The sequence below is a fragment of the Mustela nivalis genome (assembly GCF_964662115.1).
Source record: "Mustela nivalis genome assembly, chromosome: 8".
NCBI lineage: Eukaryota > Metazoa > Chordata > Mammalia > Carnivora > Mustelidae > Mustela > Mustela nivalis.
In genome coordinates, this window is record NC_139027.1 from 19,788,727 (window position 1) to 19,810,202 (window position 21,476).

The 21,476-nt window shown below is 44.3% G+C and overlaps 1 protein-coding gene across 3 annotated transcripts in view; it reads left to right on the forward strand.

Moving 5' to 3' along the window:
* The first annotated feature begins 3,390 nt into the window (after nucleotides 1–3,390).
* DRC1 (dynein regulatory complex subunit 1) overlaps nucleotides 3,391–21,476 on the forward strand; it is a 41,824-nt gene continuing 23,738 nt past the window's right edge. For all 3 annotated transcript variants that reach the window (XM_082745077.1, XM_082745078.1, XM_082745079.1), the window contains exons 1-5: nucleotides 3,391–3,645; nucleotides 13,684–13,771; nucleotides 18,542–18,654; nucleotides 20,525–20,708; nucleotides 21,286–21,423. In XM_082745077.1, the coding sequence (XP_082601203.1) occupies nucleotides 3,491–3,645; nucleotides 13,684–13,771; nucleotides 18,542–18,654; nucleotides 20,525–20,708; nucleotides 21,286–21,423 (678 nt within the window). In that variant the 5' untranslated portion in view covers nucleotides 3,391–3,490. The remainder of the gene's footprint in view (nucleotides 3,646–13,683; nucleotides 13,772–18,541; nucleotides 18,655–20,524; nucleotides 20,709–21,285; nucleotides 21,424–21,476) is intronic.

Sequence of the window (21,476 nt, forward strand, 5' to 3'; positions counted from 1 at the left end):
ATGTTCGGCCTGGCAAGCTTTGACCCGGAGCAAGTTACTTATTTTTTTTTCAGAGACTCAGTTTCTTCACCTGTAAAATGGGATTAGTAATATTGCCGCAGTCACGCATATGTGCTATGAATGATGCAAGGAGGTATTTAGCACAGTGTGTGGTCTAAGGTAGGTGCTTGGTTTCTCCTAATAACTTTGAACTCTTCCCTAAGCCTTATGACCTACTCGTGACTCCCCTTCTTCCTTCCCTTCCCTGTTCCATCCTTTGTACCTTTAGTAGTCAGTACATAAAGATGATGGGTGAGGCAGTTTCAAAAATAACTTGGAAATGAATAAAAGAAGATTGCCTTCTGAGAATCTATTAGTAAAATTCACACAAATTGGGAGACAGGAATAAGCCAAGAAATTATGTAGATGTTTGATGGGATGATTTGCTGTAATCTTATGGATGTGGAATTAAGTATGTGACTTGACTTCATAGACTAAAATCTAGTCAGTGTATCATTTCCTTGGAAAAAGACTATATACTGAAGGTAGATGGCAAGCCTGTTGCATAGCAAAAGAAGCCCATATATCCAGAAGGGTTTGTGTTTATCATCCCATACTTACCCAGGGGTGGGATGAAAGGACTATTGGGTCTTTGTGGCAAGTTATACTCATTGTGGGCGCCTGAGTTCATTGCAGTCAATCGTACAGCATCAAGAAACTTGCCAGTTATAGTTTGATTTCCTTTGGAGAGCAGCCACAGATATGTGCTAGTCACAGGTCATAAATACACATGCTTATGTCAGTTGTTTCCTGCTCAGATTAGGGTATCCTCTTTCTTTCGTGAGCTTATTAGTGTAAGTTCTCCAAAGCATTCTGCTTTTTTTTTTTTTTTAAGAGATATTATTTATTTGCTTGACAGGGACACAGCGAGAGAGGGAACACAAGCAGGGGGAGTGGGAGAACCAGGCTCCCCACTGAGCAGAGAGGCTGATGCGGGGCTGGATCCCAGGACCCTGGGATCATGACCTGAGCCGAAGGCAGAGGCTTAACAATTGAGCCATCCAGGCACCCCGCATCTCTGCTTTTTGTTTTGAGGCATTGCCTACCAGTGAGGACCAGCCTCTCAATATTTGTGAATTATCAAGTTGGACCTACACCTACAACCTACCCCCCAAACCCTCTTATCTGTGACATTTGCTTGCTGCAGTCTCTTCAGGAACCTCTGTCACCACTCTTTAAAAAAAATAAACTTTATTGTTTTTTATTACATCAAAAGTGATTTGTGTTATTTGTAAAGTTTTTTTGGAATAGAAAATAAAAACCACCCATAGACCCACAGTCATACCTACTTTGTGTTTTTTTCCCAAATCAAAAACTTTATTAAAGCAGTGTAAATTTGGGAAACAATGGATATTAATCAATTTCTGCATTTTATTTATTTCCCCCAAGTTTTTATTTGAATTCTGGTTAGCGGACATGCAGTATACAGTATAGTGATTCAACGCTTGCATACAACACCCCATGCTCATCACAAGTGCCCTCCTTAATCCCCATCATCTATTTCTCCATCACTCCACTGACCTCCCCTCTGATGACCATCAGTTTGTTCTTTATAGTTAAGAGTCTGTTTCTTGGTTTGCCTCTCTCTCTTTCCCTTCCTTGGCTTGTTTCTTAAATTCCACATATGAATGAACTCATATGTTATTTGTCTTCCTGACATAATACTCTTGAGCTCCATCCATGTCATCGCAAATGGCAAGATTTCATTCCTTTTTTATGGCTGTGTAATATTCCATTGTATATATCTCCCACATCTTTATCCATTCATCAGTAAATGGAACAGACACTTGGGCTGTTTCCATAATCTGGCTATTTTAGATAATTCTGCTATAAACATCGGGGTGTATGTATCCCTTTGTTTTTAATTTTTTTGTTTAAATTTCAGTCAGTTAACATACAGTGTACTATTTGTTTCAAGTGTACAGTATAGTGTACTTGCATACAACACAGGATACAAAATCAATGTATAGAAATCTGTTGCCTGCCTGCCTTTTCTCTCTTTCTCTCTCTTTCTCTCTTTCTTTTCTTTCAAGAGAGGGAGTGGAGGTAAAGACAGAGGGAGAGAGACTCTTAAGCAGGTTCCGTGCCAGCATAGAACACGACATGGGGCTTGATCTCACACCCCTGATACCATGACCTGAGCCAAAATCAAGTCAGATGTTTACTGAACTACCCAGGTGCCCCAGAAATCTGTTGCATTTCTATACACCAATAATGAGGAATCAATCCCATTTACAATTGTGTCAAACATACTAAGATGCCTAAGAATAAACCAACCCAAAGATGTAAAAGATCTGTACTCTGAAAACTATAAAACACTGATGAAAGAAATAGAAAACACCACAAAGAAATGGAAACATTATATGCTCATGGATTGAAAGAACAAATATTGTTTAACTGTCTATACTACGTATAACAAGCTACACATTTAATGCAATCCCCATCAAAATACCAATAGCATTTTTCACACAACTAGAACAAACAATCCCCAAATTTGTATGGAACCACAAAATACTCCGAATAGCCAAAGCAACCTTGAAAAAGAAAAGCAAAGCTGGAGGCATCGCAATTCCAGACTTCCAGGTTATAGTACAAAGCCGTAGTGATCAAAACAGTATGATACTGGCAGAAAAAAAGACGCAGAGATCAGTGGAACAGAATAGAAAACCCAGAAATGAACTCACAACTATATGCAATTAATCGCTAACAAAGCAGAAAAGAATATCTGGTGGGAAAAAGAAGTCTCTTCAACAAATGATGTGGCGGGAAATGGCCCACTTTCTTAACACCGTACAAAAATAATTTCAAAATGGATTAAAGACCTAAATGTGAGATTTGAAACCATAAAGAGAACACAGGCAGTAACTTCCTTGATCATCAGCCTTATTTTCTGTTCATTTTTCTTCCCTATATACTAGATACATTTCAAATAGAACTTGGCTTACATTCTACACATTGTGTTACATCTTCTCTTTCTCATTTAATCTTTACCTCTTTCTAGGTCAGATCCATTCTTAGCGACCGCCTTGTTTTCCAACCCCTGAAAACTTACCAGTTCCCCTATTGATGCATTTTGGGGTCATAACAGTTTTTTAATATTATAAATATCTGCAGTGAGCATACACTTGTGTACATTTCTTTCACTCAGCAAACACTGGTTGTGCACTTACTGCATATTAGGTATTATGTTAGGCGCTATTTGTACAGTACTGAATGAAACTGATGTCATTTTCACCCCGCGAAGGTAGAGCTCAAGTCCCATTATCTACCCGGGAAAGAGACCACAGGCTGGCACGCAAATACCGGGGGGCGGGGCCTGAGGTGCTGTGTGCGCGCGCACTCCAGCTGCCAGTCAGGTGACTGCCTCTCCCTGGCAACGGCTTGTTTTTAGCAACCGGCGGCGGTCTGGCGGTGGTCCTGGAGGAGCTGCTTGGGGTGGGAGGCACGTGTCATGAATCCGCCGGGACCCCTGGGGGTCCTGGAGGAGAAGGAGGAGGAACCCTTGTCCACCCCGATTCTTGGGCCGTCCATAAATTCTGACAACCCTCAGGAGCGGATCCAGGCCCGGCGCCTCCGCATCGCCGCGCGCCTAGAAGCCCGGAGGCGGTGAGCGGGGCGGTCTGGGCGGGTCCTCAGCGGGGGAGCCCCGGGTGCCCGCGACGCAGGGCGGGGGCGAGGCGGGCGCTTTCCCCCGGCGGGAGGCTCTGAGGGGAGCGGCGGGCGGGCCCCGCGTGTGAGCCGAAAGATAGGCGGTGAGATAGGAAGAATTTCTTCCACAAGATTCCATCAAGCCAAGTATGGGATATGAAGACATTCAACACACTTGGAAAGTCCAAGACGGAGAGAACAGTCCTCTTAGCACTTTTACGGAGAGGCTGCTGTGCCGTGCGCTGCGAGCAGTGCACTGAAGACACAGGCCATCCGTGACATCCCCTGGGAGGTCTTTCTTTCCTTCTTCCATCCCAGCTTGCCTTCCACAAGCATTTCTGCAGTGGACCTCAGCTGTCACTTCTGCAGGTCTCAGTGGCTGATCTGTTTGTATGACACAATTCATCATCCCTGAAGGGTCTGAGACTGATAATCATACCCTTCTCAGGCCAGGGTTGTTGCACCTGTCCGTTCACGGACACACTGGGCTGTCATGTACTGAGAGGCACCTGCATGATCTTCTGAATTCCTGAACACCTCTCTGTGTGACAGCACTTGTACCTTGCCCTGGTGGCCAGGGTCAGCCACCCTACCAAGATGGTGACTTCTTGTCTCCTGGCCATTTGGATGCAAGGGGCCCAGAGAGGTGTGACAGTGTTCCAACAAAACTTTACTTATGGACACTGCAGTTTGAATGTAGTATGTTCACATGTCACAAAATATTTTTCAGATATTGATCTTATCTTCTGAGATCATTTTTAAAAGATTTTATTTTATTTATTTGACAGAAATCACAAGCAGGCAGAGAAGCAGGCAGAGAGAGAGGAAGAGAAGCAGGCTCCCTGCTGAGCAGAGAGCCCAATGTGGGGCTCAATCCCAGGAACCTGGGACCATGACCTGAGCCGAAGACAGAGGCTTTAACCCACTGAGTCACCCAGGTGCCCCCAGAGATCATTTTTTAAGAGAAATTTTAGGTTTGCAGCAAAATTGAGTGGAAAGTACAGAGATTTCCCAGTCCACTACCTGCCCCCACGCATGTGCAGCCTGTCCCACTATCAACATCCTCCAGAGTGGCACATTTGTAACAAATGATGAAACTGAGTTGACACATCATCACCCTATGTTCATAGTTTACATCATGATTCACTCTTGGTGTTCTATGGATTTTGACAAATGTAATGACATGTGTCCACTATTATGGTATCATACAGAATAGTTTCATTGTCCTAAAAATCCTCTGTGCTCTGCTTAGTTATCTGATTTTTTTTTTTTAACCATTTAAAAAGTGTAAAAACCATTCTTTGCTTGTGAGCCCTACAAAAATCAGTGGGTCATATTTGGCTTACAGGCCAATCTGATGTAATGAATCAATGTGATGTTCTGCGGGATATCCAGATGGTCCTTATCTCTTCAGACTATATTTTAACTGAGATCAAGAGAATTAACGTGACCCTGTAAGTGTTTGGGTTATACGAGTAAACATTATCATCTGTCGGACGTAAATATGAATGCAAAATGTGCTGCAAAATGTTTTTGCAGGGACCAGAGTGGTGATCTAAATGGAGACTTGATCGGGATCACCCCTCCTGTATCCTTGACATCCTTAAGGGTGACACTAATCCCCCCCCCCCCCCCCCCCCGCTTAAGAGTGACATCCATTCGGCCTTCCCTGTCATGATAGCTCTTACCCATAGGCCAAGGACTTAATGTGGGAGTTTCTCAAATTCCTAAGTATGTTGAGATCACTCTGATTGCTCTTTGAGGGAAGGGCTTGGAGAAGCCAGAAGTGTAATTGAAGAGAGCAGTTAGGAAGCCGTTGCATTGGTCTGGGGGAGGGATGAAGTTGGTCTGGTAGGATTGGAGAGAAAGCAGATGTGCTCAAGACATGTGTTAGAGCTTCAACTGCCTGGATTTTCTGATTGGGGATATGCTGGTGGAAGACGGGGAAAATGCAACAATGGCTAGAACAGCTGGGTAGGTGGTAGTGCCTTGTACTGAACCGATAAAGCTACGGGGGGAAGTGAGGCAGCAGGATTTGGAACTCAGAGAGTTTGGCTTTGGACATATTAAATGAAGTTGGATTTTGGAAGACATTAAAAATGACATATCTATTAGGCAGTTGGATATGGGTCTGAAACTCAGAAGAGAATTCTGGATTAGAGAGGTCAGTGCAGAGGGTCAACAGCATTATGATTGTATTGAAAACCATAGGAAAGGATTGACTTACACTGGAAAAGAGGATAAAAAGATGAGAGGAGAACTCACGCCAAGCCCTAGGAAAGCTGTGTGTTTAGAAACAGAGAGAAAAGGGAACACTGACAGAGGATTATCTCCGTGATCTAAAGATGCCATCAGTGGCCAGTGGTGCTGCTGGGAAAATGAATATGCAAGGTAAAGAGGTGGACCAGATGAATTTAACAGCCTGAGCTGGGGAGTTTTTAAAATAATAATAGCCTGAAAAGGAGAGTGTTTTCTTCTATTGAACTTTGTTTAGGTAACCAGGCCAATGAAAAAACAATTTTAAATAAAATTTACAATATGAAATAAGAAAACAGGGACAGATCGATACCTTTTAATTACATTACTGTATTTTTGGGTGGGAAAGGAAGGAAAAACATGAAGAAGTGTTTCCAAAAGAATTCTGTGGGGCTTAGAGAATGATTACATGTAGAACGACAGAACTGAACTAAACAGAGTTCAGCTTCTTCATGTTTTCAATAGCTGGGCTGTTGTTCATGTCAAATCCCTCTTTTTTTTTTCTTTTAAGATTTTACATATTTATTTGAGAGATAGAGAAAGAGAGAGCACAAGAGGAGAGGGGGAGGGAGAGAAGCAGACTCACCAAGCCGAAAGCCTGACACAGGGCTCCATCCCAGGACCCTGAGATCACAACCTGAGCTGAAGGCAGATGCCCAACTGACTGAGCTACCCAGGAGCCTCATATATCAAATCCCTCTTGTGCTGGGAGATGTAGTACCTTGAGGGTTAGGGATTTACCCTGTGCCTAACTGAGCTGGGACGACAGAGCCGTTTTAAACATGCCCTTAGAACACGTGTGTGCAGCTTAGTCTGTGTGTGTCACAGGCCAACTGTATTCTTCGTGTTCTCTGAATTAACTTCCTTGTTAAAGGATAACACATAGAAAGTTGCTGTATCGAAGCCTACATACATGTTTTTTTCCTTAAGATTTTTTTCAAAGTAATCTCTATACTCAACGTGGGGCTCGAACTCACAACCCTGAGATCAAGAGTCTCATGTTCTTCCAACTGAGCCCGCCAAGTGCCCCATACATATTATTAAAAGATTAACAGTAGCTGTAGAAATTGTTTAGAACTTAGATTAACAGAAGATTTTTTTCAGAAAGGAGTGTTCTGTCACTGACCTTGTTTTGTTGTTGGCACATGTTAATAATAATACACAGACAGACTTTTAGTCCACTGTATCATTTTTATTTTATTTATTTTTCATTATATATATATCTTCAGCATAACAGAATTCATTGTTTTTTGCACCACACCCAGTGCTCCATACAATACGTGCCCTCCATAATACCCACCACCTAGCTCCCCCAACCTCCCACCCCCGTCCCTTCAACACCCTTAGATTGTTTTTCAGAGTCCAATGTTTTATTTTTTTTAAAGATTTTATTTATTTATTTGACAGAGAGAAATCACAAGTAGGCAGAGAGGTGGGCAGAGAGAGAAGGAAGCAGGCTCCCCGCTGAGCAGAGAGCCCGATGCCGGGCTCGATCCCAGGACTCTGGGATCATGACCTGAGCCGAAGGCAGAGGCTTTAACCCACTGAGCCACCCAGGCACCCCACACTGTATCATTTTTAAATGATCTGTAGCCCCCTTGATTGCCTCTGGTGCCCACCACCCTAAGTGCTGGGGCCTCAGTATGCCATTGAGGTGTAGTTTTAGAGAAGAAGCTGTTAATAGAATCAAATGTCAAATAAAAATAAAGAATGGGTTTAATAGGCTAAAGCTCCTGAGAATCCCAGTCTCTACCATCTCAGTTGAAGTTTGAAATTCCTGGAGATGTGACTCCAGTGTAAGGATGGCAGATGGAACACATACATTTATCTTGGATCTCTATCAAAACTCCATTAGCGTGACATTTAAAGGGATTAAATAAAAAAGACATAAACCCAAAAAGTCAAGCAAAACAGAAGGGACTCAACAGCAACAACATTTGGAAGCTGGGAAGCATAAGGACAGATGGTAAATGGTCTCGCAGATTCAAGACTATGGAAATATAAACCAGCAGTGAGGAAAGCCGAGAGCCCCCCGCTTGATTTACTCTGCAGTAAATCTGCAAAACACCAGGAAATCGGAAGCATCAGGTTCAAGAGGAAGTAGAGATGAAGAAGGGCACTAAAGTGGAAGTAGAAATGAAGAAGGAAAATAGTTGGATGCCAGGAACCTTTTCCTCACCTTGCACAAAAGATGGGAGGTTTGGAGGAAGTAAATTAGAGGATCTACAGTTTGGGGGGTGCTGGGCAGAGACGAGGCAGAAACACTGTACTAAACACAGTGGCCACAGGCACACTGCCACTGAGACCTTGTAGTCCTTCTGGCTGTTCAGGAAATATGGGCAAGTTGGAGCTTCGCACACAGGCAGGAGACTGAAGTCTCTCTGGAAAATTTGACCAGCTGCCAAGGAAGGATTTAAAGACACCGACGTTCAGAGTTGCCCACCAGGCGATCCAAGTAGATGGTCCTGTGCTGAAGTTCATTGTTGTCAAGCTGCATGCTTGCATTCAGAACTTCCTTCAGCTCTCCAGTCTTTTATTTTTTTCTTTATCTTTTTTTTTTTTTTTTTGACAGATTGAGATCCCAAGTAGACAGACAGGCAGGCAGAGAGAAGGGGAAGCAGGCTCCCTGCCGAGCAGAGAGCCCGATGCAGGGCTCAATCCCAGGACCCTGGGATCAGGACCTGAGCCAAAGGCAGAGGCTTAACCCACTGAGCCACCCAGGCACCCCCTGCTCTTGTAGCCAAGGATTTCTAGACTTCCGAGGAAAGTCTTTATCATGAAAGGTAGACACCAAAATGAACACACAGCAAAAAGTAACTTAGAGGAACTTGAGACTATGTAGGGAAAAAAGACAACAGTACTACATCAAAATGGCTATCATTCAGACAATCCTTGGAGAAAAAAAGAAATGATATTGCAACCACAGAACAAGAATAAGATGCTGTTAAAGGGGTGGTGAGAGAACAAAATAGAGCTCTTGGAGATTAAAAAATATGGTAGAAATGGAAAACTGTAGAAGGGTTAGGAAATAACGGTCATGGAGTCGCCTAGAAGGTAGAGCAAAAAGAAAAACAAGCGGGGAGAGAAAAAGATTTTTCGAAATTAGAGGACCAGTCCAGGAGATCTAGACTCTTTTTTTTCTAGATCCATAAAGAAAGGGCAGAGGGAACAGAGGGGAGGAAATGATCACTGGAAGTATTCAAGAAAATTGATCATAACTGAAGTTTCCTGCTTGGGGTGGGGTGGGCGGGGAACGCCAGTCTGAAAATGTTCAGCCCAGTGGAGGAAAGAAGCCCCACCCGCGGGCACACCATTGAGAAAGTTCAGAGCATTACTGAAACACCCAAGTTTGGCTGCCCATTGCTCCAAACGCCAGTTGAAAAAAACTCAAGAGATGAGTTTTTTTTTTAAAATTAATTAATTAATTTGACAGACAGAGATCACAAGTAGGCAGAGAGGCAGGCAGAGAGAGAGGGGGGAAGCAGGTTCCCTGCTGAGCAGAGAGCCCGATGTGGGGCTCTATCCCAGGAGCCTGGAATCATGACCTGAGCCAAAGGCAGAGGCTTTAACCCACTGAGCCACCCAGGCGCCCCATGAGACAAGTTTTGATTGGCAAGGAATATGAGCTTTATTCAGAGGGCCGGCCATCTGTGGAGAAGGCACACTCTTGTCCAAAAACCAACTCCGATGTATCTGCCTGAAGGTTTTTGGAGAAACTTTAGGGCAGTTAATCAGTAAAAGGGGAGCACAATGGTGTTTAACCTTTCTTGATTGCGGGCAGACTCAGTGGTGCCAGCTACAGACACTATCCTGGTGCTCAGAGGCTGTGTATTGTGCCCTGTGGGTGTGTGGGGGAGTGGGGAGGTTGTGCAAGTGGGTTTCTTACCGAGGCTTTTGAGGAAACAATGCAATGCCTAATCTATAGATACACAAAGAAAGGTTTAATCAATCATGTGGGCTTAAAAGTGCTTGCTAAAACTTGAAGACGACTCATTGGCCTGATGGGCTGAGACAGGAGTTTCAGGAGCCCGGAGAGCCAGAGGGGCCTATAAGTTTCTGGAGTGAGAACAACTGTCACATCCAAGGAAAGGATTAAGAAACACAGTGACTTCAAGGTTTTGAAATAGCAACACTGGAAGGTAGAAGATACCGCAGCAATGCTCTCAAAATTCTGAAGGAAAATGATAGCCAACCCCGAACCTGAAATCCAGCCAAACAATCTATGAAGTGCCAATTTTTTAAATCTGAGAAGGGACTTTGTTTGGTCAGGAGGTGGGGTATTCAGTAAGATGGCGGCTCCAAGGAGATCACGTGGGTGGGAGCCCCAAGGAAGCAGTTTCCTGAAACTGAGGTAAACCTGAGGAGGGAGAAGTCTCTTTGGAGTTGACTCCTTTGGAAAATATGCTAGGTCAGCAAGCAAAACGAAACAAAGCAATAAATTTCTAGTAGCCCTGTTAAAGTAAACAGAACAGGTGAAATTAAATTTTGTTGTTTATTTAACCCACAATGTAAAAATTTTCTTTTAACATGTAATCAGTGTCAATTATATTGAGGTATTTTACTTTGTTTTTTATTCAAGGCCTTCAAAAATCCATGTAGTCTATTTTATACTCATAGGACATTTCAGTTTGGATCGGTCACTGGGGGTCAGTGGCTCCCTTCCTTGGACAGGGCAGTGCTAGGAAAGTCAGAAATGCTAAGTAAAAGGCAGCAATGGAGTTCCAGTGAAAACTAAGAACTAAGAGTTCTTTCTCTTTCTGAAGCACTGGTCTTTGCTCCAGGAAGTGGAGCAACTGGAAGGATTATTTAGATAGAGTTGGTTACTTAATTGGTGGTCAAAGTAGAAAGTCAAGAGAACGAGTGCATTTTGTGTGATAGTGGGAGATCCATGAACCCAGCAACTTTGGAAGACGAGTGGAATGGAACACTTAGTTCTCTTAGCAATGGCCAGGAGTAGATTGAATAAGAATATGGAAGTGCATGAAATGACAAGAAAGAAAATGGGGTTTTCATTAGACTTGGAGTTGGCAGGGAGCAGTAACTCAACTCTGTAAGGGCCTATTTAGCCAGAGCGGCTCCATCTCAGTTGAACAGCCATTTTGTTGTTTATGCAGTAAAACTTAAACTGACCCCACCAGAGGACTTACTTAAAAGCAAGTCCGGGAAACTAGTAAAATATGGTTGACCAGTCCCAGGTAATAGAGCCCAAATACAAGGACGAGTCAGACCAGGTGGAGACATCCAATCAGTGGGGCACGCATACTGTTTCCCTAGCTACCAAGGAGTGTGGGCCCCGCCTTTTGGGTGCCAGTTCTGACCAAGGTGATAGGCTAGTTCAAATATCTACTATAGGGTGAATCGTAATTCAATTGGCCACCCGTGTGTGACCTAGCATGACTGTGTAGCTTTCTCTGTGTGTTACAATCTCACTGGCCACCTGTGTGTGGCCAGGCTCCACCACATGGCCTTTGCCCTTTAAAAGTTAGTCTGTAAGGCTGGGAGGGTCGCTCTCTCTGTAAGAGGCAGCCCCGAATGTTTGGCTGGATTCCCGATGCTTGGTGCGAAACAAAGCTTTGCTTGAACTTCGCTTGACCTTCGCTTTGTATCACTCTCGCTACTTTGATCATGGACCTAACAACTCCACATTTCAAAAATGCTGTAACACTGTAGAGCAGAGCTGAACTTTGAACAAAAGGAGTGGAAATGGAAGTCAGTATTAGAAAGAAATCAAGAAAGAATGAGACAGAGAGATCTGCTTGTTGCACTGCAGATGGGGTCCACAGGATCGTTTCATTTTTCTCGTGCCCTGGGAGTCCTCGTGGCCAACTGTGTGCCCGAGGGGAGAGGGGCCTCCGTGTTGTAAATGAGATGGAGATTGGTGGGGTCATTCCCCATGCATCCTCTAAAGAAACCCATAGTCTGGAACCTTATGTTACCTCCTCTTCTTTGGTCTGATTTTCTGATTAACACACACACACACACACACACACACACACACACAGGCTATTAGTAAAATTCATGCTGTGCAAAAATAAAGAGAATCGAAATCCTCAGTTAAATTCCCTTCTCTTAAATAGCTATTGTCATCTGTGGTCATATGTCCTTCCAAAAAATTTCCATGTATATATAAGCCTATTTTCAAAAAAAAATGTATATTATACTTTCCATATTGTTCTACAACTGGCTCTTTTTACTTAACTGTTGTGGATGTCTTTGTATACTGCTAGAAATTACATCATTCTTTCTATAGGCTACAAAATATTTTGTTTCTTTCTTTATTTTAAAAAAGATTTTATTTACTTATTTGAGAGAGATACAGAGAGAGCTTGAGCAGGGGAGAGGGAGAAACAGACACCCCGTTGAGTGGGGAGTCCAGACTCCGGACTTGGTCCCGGAACCCAGGGATCATGACCTGAGCTGAAGGCAGACAGACAACCGACTGACTCACCCAGGTGCCCCCCACTCCAATTTTTTCTTATGTTGTTGTCTCGTAAGCTCTGATACAGGTGGGTATTAGCGAGGGTTAATATGTGTGTAGGAATGTTTCCATGCTTCTGCTAGTAGAGTCAGTGCTGTAATAATCATCCACATGCAGATTTCTCTGAGTACTTTCCGCAGGGAATTCCTGAAGGTTGGGTCAGAGGGGAGGCGTATTTAAGTTTGTGATAAACCTTACCGAGTCACCTTTTATTTTATTTTAGTTTTTTATTTTATTTAATTTTTTTAAAGATTTTTTTTTTTTTTAATTTGAGAGACAGATCACATATAGGCAGAGAGGCAGGCAGAGAGAGAGAGACGGGGAAGCAGGCTCCCTGTTGAGCAGAGAGCCCGACACAGGGCTCGATCCCAGGACCCTGGGATCATGACCTGAGCCAAAGGCAGAGGCTTTAACCCACTGAGCCACCCGGGCGCCCCCCAAATCGCCTTATAGACAGGTTGTTATACTTCACATCCCCGGCTGTGGTGTGGTGTGAGTAGTTGGGCACCCATGCCTGATGTTATCAACTACTTATTTATTTATTTATTTGAGATTTTATTTATGTGTTGGAGAGAGAGAGATAGCACGCAAGTGGAGAGAGTGGCAGACAGAGGGAGAAGCAGGCTCCCTTCTGAGCAAGGAGCCCAATGCAGGACTCGATCCCAGGACTCTGGGATCATGTCCTGAGCCGAAGGCAGACACTTAACTGACTGAGAAAACCCAGGCATCCCATTATCAACCTTTTAAATCTTTTCTCATCTGGTATGGAGAATAATGATACCTTACAGGCTTCTCAATTGCATTTCTTGTGTTCTATGTGAAGTTGAACGTATTTTCAAATGTCTGTTTGCCTGTTGTATTTCCCCTGTAAATTGCCTGTCCACACGTCCTTTGCCAGTTTTTCTAATTGTTATTTTGTCTTTTTTGTATTGATTTGAAAGAGTCTGTTCTCTTTTCTAGATGGCAAAATTTTGTCAAGTATCTTTTATGAGTTTATCCCTTGAATCAAGGAGAAGAGTTTTAAATTTTAAGAAGTAAAGTCTCTCAATATTTTTATTTTTTTTTTCTAGCTTTGGTCTTATTCTAAGATGGGTTTTCTCCTGTATTTACTTATAGTGTTCTTATGATTGTGTTTTTTAATATTGAAATTTTTATCCATATGGGATGTATTTTCATATATAGTATGATGCACTATGGAAACTCTAAATATAGAATCCACATACTAGAAATAACTTTAGCTTCTCTACTTTCTCCCATCACAGGGAAGCACTTGGAGAATATTTAGATGGGAAGAAAGAGAGTGAGGAAGATCAAAGCAAGAGCAATAAGCAGAAAGAAGAAAGCAGACTGGTATGAGCTGGGTGGCATATGGTCCTATCAGCCAGGGACGCTAGCTGGGTGTGAGGTCATGGTTTTCATACTTAGACCAGAAGACTCTCAAGAGGGATTGCGTGTTCCTGCCTTTAGTTAGGCAGAGCGAATTTGAATCTTTCCCATTTTGAGAGCTGTCTAGGAGTGAGCTTTCATTTCATCCTGTGAGCTGTTCATTAGCACAAGTCAAGGTGTTTACGCTGCCTATTCAAGGCCTTCTGTTTCCGTCCTAACGTCAATCATCTCTCCCGCCGATACCCACCTTGGGCCTTCACTCTGGCTTGGCCGATCTGCTCACTCACCTCCAGTGGGGGCTCTGCTCGTCCTGTTCCGTGCCTCTTATCTTCCGGGGTGCCAGTCCCTCCCTTACCCTCCTCCCCGCTGTCCTCTACCTCCGTCTTCTCTCCTCTCGTCAGGACGCCTTCCATCAAGGCCATCTCAAGTCCCAGCTCGAGGGGACTGCAAGTCCATGATTTCTTCGCAGCCCAGGCTCCTTTAATTCACACACCGGGTACTTCTCTGTGCCATGTGTTTCATTTTAGACGTTTTCTCCCTTGTAGGACTTCCAGTGTGTGTGCCTGCATCTCCGCAGCAGAGCTGTAAGCTCCGTGAGAGCGAGAGCCTCTGCGTATACCTGTGGATAGTGCAGGGCTTGTACTCAATAACCACTAAAAAGAAAGTCATCGATTGCTGTCCCATGGCAATGCCAGGGCTCCTGGAATGTTTAATAAAGGACTTGGAACAACAGGTGCAGGAAGAATGAACAACACTCTCAAACAGCAAGCAGGACTGGCAAAGTGCTGCATTTAATTAACTGTTAAATGAATATCCTAGGGCAGCGGGATGGTAGGAATTGAGGGAAAGAAAAGGGCTGCCCAAGCGGGCCTGATGGGGAAAGGTTACATGGAGAAAGTGGGATTTGAGCTGCATCTTGGAAAAATAGGTGGGACTTATAAAAGCAGAGAGAAGAGAGAGCATTTCTGGCAGAAGTTGAAGTACACTTACTGTGAGAAAAAAAATACTCAAGTTACTGAAATGTCATTATAGAGCAAAGAGATCTACAGAGACACCTGAGTGAATTGTACGGTACTGGGTCAAAGATAAGATACCTTACGGTGGCGGGAAGAACACTGAGCTGCGGTGTGTTCTTGGTCCCCATCTGGTGCTCATTGTAACGTTGATGTGTCCTGCCTCCTGTCTGTACTGGGGTCACTTTGTCGAAATGTCGATCATTTCTGAGCATGGCTGGGTAGGATCAAAAGGATATTGTATATAATCTGGAACCTCCTGATATAGTTTATACTGCTATGGTCTTGAAAATATTGATACAGGGTTCATCTGGAGCACTCTTTGAGTGTGAGCCCGAAGAGATAATGTTGCTTTCATTAGCAGCTTTTCTTTTTTTTTTTAAGATTTTATTTATTTATTTGACAGAAAGAGATCACAATGAGGCAGAGAGTCAGGCAGAGAGAGAGGAAGGGAAGCAGGCTCCACTGAGCAGAGAACCTGATGTGGGACTCGATCCCAGGACCCTGGGATCATGAACTGAGCCAAAGGCAGAGGCTTTAATCCACTGAGCCACTCAGGCGCCCCATCATTAGCAGCTGTTCAAGCTTCCTTTCACTTATGACTCAAGTCCTGTAAAGTGTTAGCATAGAAAAGAAATGTATAAAATGTATAAAAACCAAATGCTGCCTTCTTTAATATCAAGATATTAATAACTGGTTCTGCCATAAGACTTCGACAGGAAGGGCCACTGTCCTTGGCCCTACCCCTTATCAATCATTTTTACTTGGTGATTCTTTTGTTTCCTATTTAATTTTGCTCCAGTTTTATAAAGACATTCTTCCAAGTTTTCTCTTAGAAGCTTTATTTTTGTATCATGTACATTTTGGTCTGTAGTCTATCTTGAATTGATTTTTGTGGCTGGTGTAAAGGTAAGGTTCAAGGATGCTGTGTTGTATATGGATTTTTAATTGAACCAGCACCGTTTATTGGAAGGATCACCCTTTCCCCCACTGCACTGCAATAAACCTTTGTTGTGAGTCAGGTGATCACATATGTGGATTTGTTTCTGGATTCTCTGTTCTATTTTATTGGTCTACTTGTCTGACTTTACACCAGTTCCACACTATTTTAACTACTGTAGCCTTATGATAGGTCTTGACATCTGGTGGAATAGGTCCTCTAAGTTTGTGATTCTTCAAATTGTCTTGGCTATCCTTGACCTTTTTCATGTCCATATAAATTTTACAATCAGTTTGTCAGTTTCCTCCAAAAAACCTGCTGGGATTTTTAAAAGTTTTATTTATATATTCTAGAGAGAGAGCTGTGGTGTGTGTGGGGGGAGGGGGTTGAAGGGGAAGGGGAAGCAGAGGGAGAAAGTCCTCAAGCAGACTCCCCCCAAGTGTGGAGCCTGATGTGGGGGTCAGTCCCAGGACCCCGAGATCATGACCTGAACTGAAATCAAGAGTCAGCCACTTAACCCACGAGCCACCCAGGTGTCCCCTGCTGGCACTTTAATTGAAGTCAGATTGAACCTATAGATCAATTTAGGAAAGAATTAATATCTTACCAACGATGAGATTTACAATCCATGAGTATAAAATATCCCTCCACTTATTTAGGTATTTTCTTTAGTTTTGTGAACAATGTCTTATGCTAAATTGTGTAAGACTGATGATTTGCAGACCTGTAGTCCTGGAACAAATAATACATTATATGTTAACAAAACAAAAACAAAAACAATGTCTTACACTTTGCGTTGAGGCTCTAAGTGTTTTTTTTGCTTATATATAAAAGTACAAGTGGTTTTTTGTATAGTGACCTGATATTCGCAATTTTGTCAAATTCTCTTGTCAATTCTAATAGTTATCCTGTGGTCTCTTTTGTTTGTGTGTTTATTTTTTTTTTTTTTACATATGTAATCATATCTGAAAACAACAGTTTTATCTTTTCCTGTGTCTGTTGGTCTCTTGGTGACTGTAACATTTTCAGTTTTCCTTTGAGTCTGAAATACTTGATTCACAAATTTCTGATGTTTGCATTGTCTGAGCAGAAAATAGATAACTGTTCAAAAACTACTGGAAAGCCTTTACTTTCTTAGGCATGTAAAACCATTTGGTACAAGTGCTACAACTGTGGCCATTTAAAAGAAATTCTGGCATACCTCTGGATATCGGGGTTAAGGCTTCCATTCTATATTCTTTAAAACTGCATTTCCAAGTGTCTTTAGGAGGGCGAGATGAAATAGAATCTCTGATTGTTTCAGTGACTCCTTCGTATGGAGAAGCTCGTAGGTTCTTTGTTCAGAAACAGTCCGAGAGCCGGAGAAGTTTTAAGTTCCAAAACAGACTTAGAAAAATGTAGGCACAGCCTAAGGGTACCTGAATTTTTGGTTGAAATCCTGTCATCACCCAAAGGTCAGGAGTGAAGACACTGATGTGGAATTCAAGGAGGGATTTATTTATTTATTTACTTACTTATTTATTCAAGATTTTATTTATTTGAGAGAGAAAGAGAGCAGGAGCATGAGCACATGAGACGGGGGAGTGCAGAGGGGCACGCAGACTCTCTACTGAGCAGAGAGCCTGATGTGGGGCTCGATCCCAGGACCCCAAGATCATGACCTGAGCCGAAGGCAGATGCTTAACCAACTGAACCACCCAGGCACCCCCAAAGAGGGATTTAGAAGCGGGGCACCAATAGCAAAATTGTTGAGCTATTAAGGGAGGCAGCGGTGGAGCCCGAGTGTCTGGAACAGAAGACGCCATGTAACAGTAGCTTAAACAACATAGAAGCTTATTCCTCTGGCTTCCTTAGTAGTTCAGAGCATCAGGACACTGTCCAGGGCTGATGCGGCAGCTCCTCGAAGTCGGGGACCTCATCTCCTTCTGCCATTCCTTCGGTGGCTGCATGTGCTCACCGTGTCATACCAGAGCACCACACGCAGGCCCCGGAGAAGGGGGGAGATGCGGCAGCAGAGGACAGGCCTTTTCCCTTCAATGCATGAGTCAGAAGGGGCACACATCACTTCTGCTCAGGTTCTGTCGATCAGACTGTATTCTAGCTGCCAAGGAGTTTGGGAAGTTTATCCATCTTGGTAGGTCCAATGTCCAGCTAAAATTGGGGATCCTGTTACTCGGAGAGGAGGAGGGAATGGATGTGGGAGGATGGTCGCCATTGTCTCTACCTCACCTCTCCCACTGAATTCTCAGAAAAGTGCCTGGTGGTGTCAGTCGCTTGGGGGGTCTAGGGGCGAGTGCTGAGATGTGCCTCGGGTATCTGCCAGTGTGCTAGCCAGCTGGTCCCTAGTCTAATGAGAATAAGCCACAGTACCTCCAGAATCACATGTGCTATTAAATCATAAGCTCTGATATCACATCCCCAATATCCTGATGGAAAGAGCTTGTCAAGTACATGCTACTCTTAAGGATCTTAAGGTTGCTTTTGATTCCCGCTTGGCTGGATAGAACAGCTATAGACAGCTGTGCAAAAGGTTTCTAACTTAATAAATTCTTTTTTTTTTAAGATTTTATTTATTTCAGAGAGAGAGAGAGAGAGTGGTGAGAGAGACCATGAATTGGGGGGGGGAAGAGGGAGAGGCAGGCTCCCCCGCTGAGCAGGGATTCCGAAGAGATGTAGGTCTCGATCTCAGGACCCCGGGATCAGGACCTGAGCCGAAGGCAGACGCTTCACCGACTGAGCCACCCAGGCGCCCCTCTAACTTCATACATTCTTCGTTTTCAGAAATTGAATAAACTGCTGCTCTGTGGCACTGAGTTGGTGACGAATATCCAGGTGGCTACCGATGTCAGAGAGCTCCGCAGGAGAGTGGAGGAAGAGGAGATCCGGCGCCAGAGGTGCGGAGGCCCCGCTCTGCAGGGCGGACGTGAGCACGGCTCTCCCACGGCTCCCCAGGGTCTCCCCGACCGTTGGGAAGTGGCTGTGTCAGAGTCAGTCCAGCAGAATCCCCTTAATGCCCTTTAGGAACGAATCTCCTCCTTCCCTCCCTGCTTTCCTCCTTTCTTCCCCCTTCCTCCACGTGGCCATTTTAGCTCGTCTCCGCAAGAGCACGGGGTTAACAATGTTTTTAGGTGTTCAGCGTAAGGAGTTCCTTCAGCACCTTTACTAGCTTTACCAGTAGGCAACTGGTGATTTTATTCTTGTGACTTCCCACGGTCTGCCTTGGGCTGTACCTAGCAAGAAATTGGCTGATTTCCCAGCCACGCCAAGGAGGTAGGCTGTTTCCTATGACCATGGAGGAAAAACTGAAGGTCTTCAGCGGCAGACGTATAGGATAAATGGAAAAGCTGAAGGTCTTCAGTGGCAGACGTATAGGATAAATTGGCAAGAGGACCTGGCTGTTGTTTTTCATTTTTTGAGGCCCAAAGTCAAGTGAATTAATGTGCTCTGTGCTACTAGCTCGGAAGGGAGGCAAGAAGGAGAGAGGGAAGTGTGAGTTTAAGTTGTGACTCCTGTCCTGTAGGGGTTGGCACTCTTGTCAGGAGGCAGCCTCCTACAATGACAGTCTGTGAAGGTAGGGAGAGCGTCCTGGCGTATGTCCTAGTGGCCATTCTTAGGGGGGACCTCACCTCTCATCCTCACGCTTCTCCTCAGGCTGGTTCCCTCCTCGGTACACTTCATCACAGAGTCTCTTTTGGAATTTCTGGAAAGGCCATGCCGATTTTCCATTCCTTAATGGTGGAGTTTCCCTATTTTCATGGCTCCCTGTTTTTTGTTTTTTTTTTTTAATTTTTATCTATTTTTAAAAATTTCTTTTCAGTGTTCCAGAATTCATTGTTTATGCACCACACCCAGTGCTCCATGCAATACGTGCCCTCCATAATACCACCACCAGGTTCACCCACCCCCCCTACCCCCCTCCCTTCCAAAACCCTCAGTTTGTTTCTCAGAGTCCACAGTCTCTCATGGTTTGTCTCCTCCTCCGATTTCCCCCAACTCATGTCTCTCCATCTCCTCATGTCCTCCGTGTTATTCCTTATGCTCCACAAATAAGCAAAACCATATGATAATTGACTTTGCTTGACTTATTTCACTCAGCATAATCTCTTCCAGTCCTGTCCATGTTGATGCAAAAGTTGGATTTTCATCCTTTCTGATGGAAGTGTAATAATCCTTAGTATATATCGTATGGCCCCCTGTATTTACTGATGATTTGGGAGAGGAATGGTCACACACCCGAAGTTATGTCGATAACCAGAAACAATCATATGGGTACCCTTTATTGAACGACTGCTGTGCCGAGCGTCATCTCACCTAACCCTGGGAGGAGCCGTAGGAAAGTCGGTGCTTTCATCCTCCCTCTTATGGAGGAGAAAAATGCAGCTTGCTGTGGGTCATGGACTTGTCTCAAGTTGAGAGTCCATTAGTGGTAAAGTCAGGCCTTGGTCACTGGAGTCGTACAGCTTGTCACGGAAGTATGTGACAGACTGTTGATCTGCATGCGTATGTGCGTGTGTAAGTAGGTATAGCTTTAAGGTCCATCTGCTTTTGTTGTGGGTCACCTTGTTTATTTGGCCTCCTTGCTTCCAAGCACTGCTTAAGCTAAAAGAAGATTCCTCAGAGGCTGGTTTGGTTTTGAGCGCGGGGTGCGTGGGAGCAGTGCTTGAGGCCCTGGCTTGGTATTTCAGACTCTCGAGAACCGGCCTGCTTCAGCAGGAGACGGCTTCCCCAGCTGGGCTGGCATGGCCACTGTGTTTGTATCCACAGACTCGAGAAGCTGGAGAACGAAGTGAAGACCAGCCAGGACAAATTTGATGAAATCACTGCAAAGTGGGAGGAGGGCAAACAGAAGAGAATTCCCCAGGACCTGTGGGAAATGCTCAACACCCAGCAGGTGCACTGTGCTGGGCTGATCGAGGACAAGAACAAGCTGATCAGCGAGTTACAGCAGGCAAGACTCCCAGCCCCCGACTCTGCCGCATGGGCTCAGGCTGGGGGATTTGACTGGCTTATTGGTTTGCTCTTCCTGAATGGAAAAATGAGGAGGTGTCACTCATGACTCAGATTATTGCACAATTCAGGCAATAAATTCAACCAGAAGGAAGAGCTTTGGAGAAATCTGAGAATTATTGGTGACCTTAGAAAGATGCATGCGATTTTATGTTTTCAGTTAAGGAATGGCATGTAGTCTGTAGTGGATAGAGTCCCGTGTTGGATCCTGGATCGCCATTGCTCTGCTGGGGGCTGTAAGCTGCCTGGGAGCTTATAAAGAGGTTTACAGCAAGTAGTCACGGAGGGTTTGATCGCCGGCTGCTATGTCCGGCTTTGCCCCTAGCTGAGGCCACTGTGCTCCATCCGCCTGTGCTTTCTCCCTGGCATCCTCAGATTCTGCCGAAGTGACTTTCTCTGTGTATAGCTGTGTATTCCTAGCATTCACAGATACTGAAGAGCGAGGTCCTGGGGGAGTGCGCTTGGCACCTCTTCCCTTGGTCTTATTTGGTGACCAACTTTCGGTTGCTCTTCTCTAGGAGTTGAAAACAAAAGATGACCAGTATGTGAAGGATTTGAAGAAGCAGTCAGATGACATCTGCCTGCTGCTGGAGAGAATGGAAGAACAAGTGAAGCACGTGATGAAAACCTTCCGTCAGGAGCTGAATTACATTGAGGTAATGGTGTGGTAGAGTTGCCTCCTGCCCCGGGGGGCAGCCCCTGAGGAGGG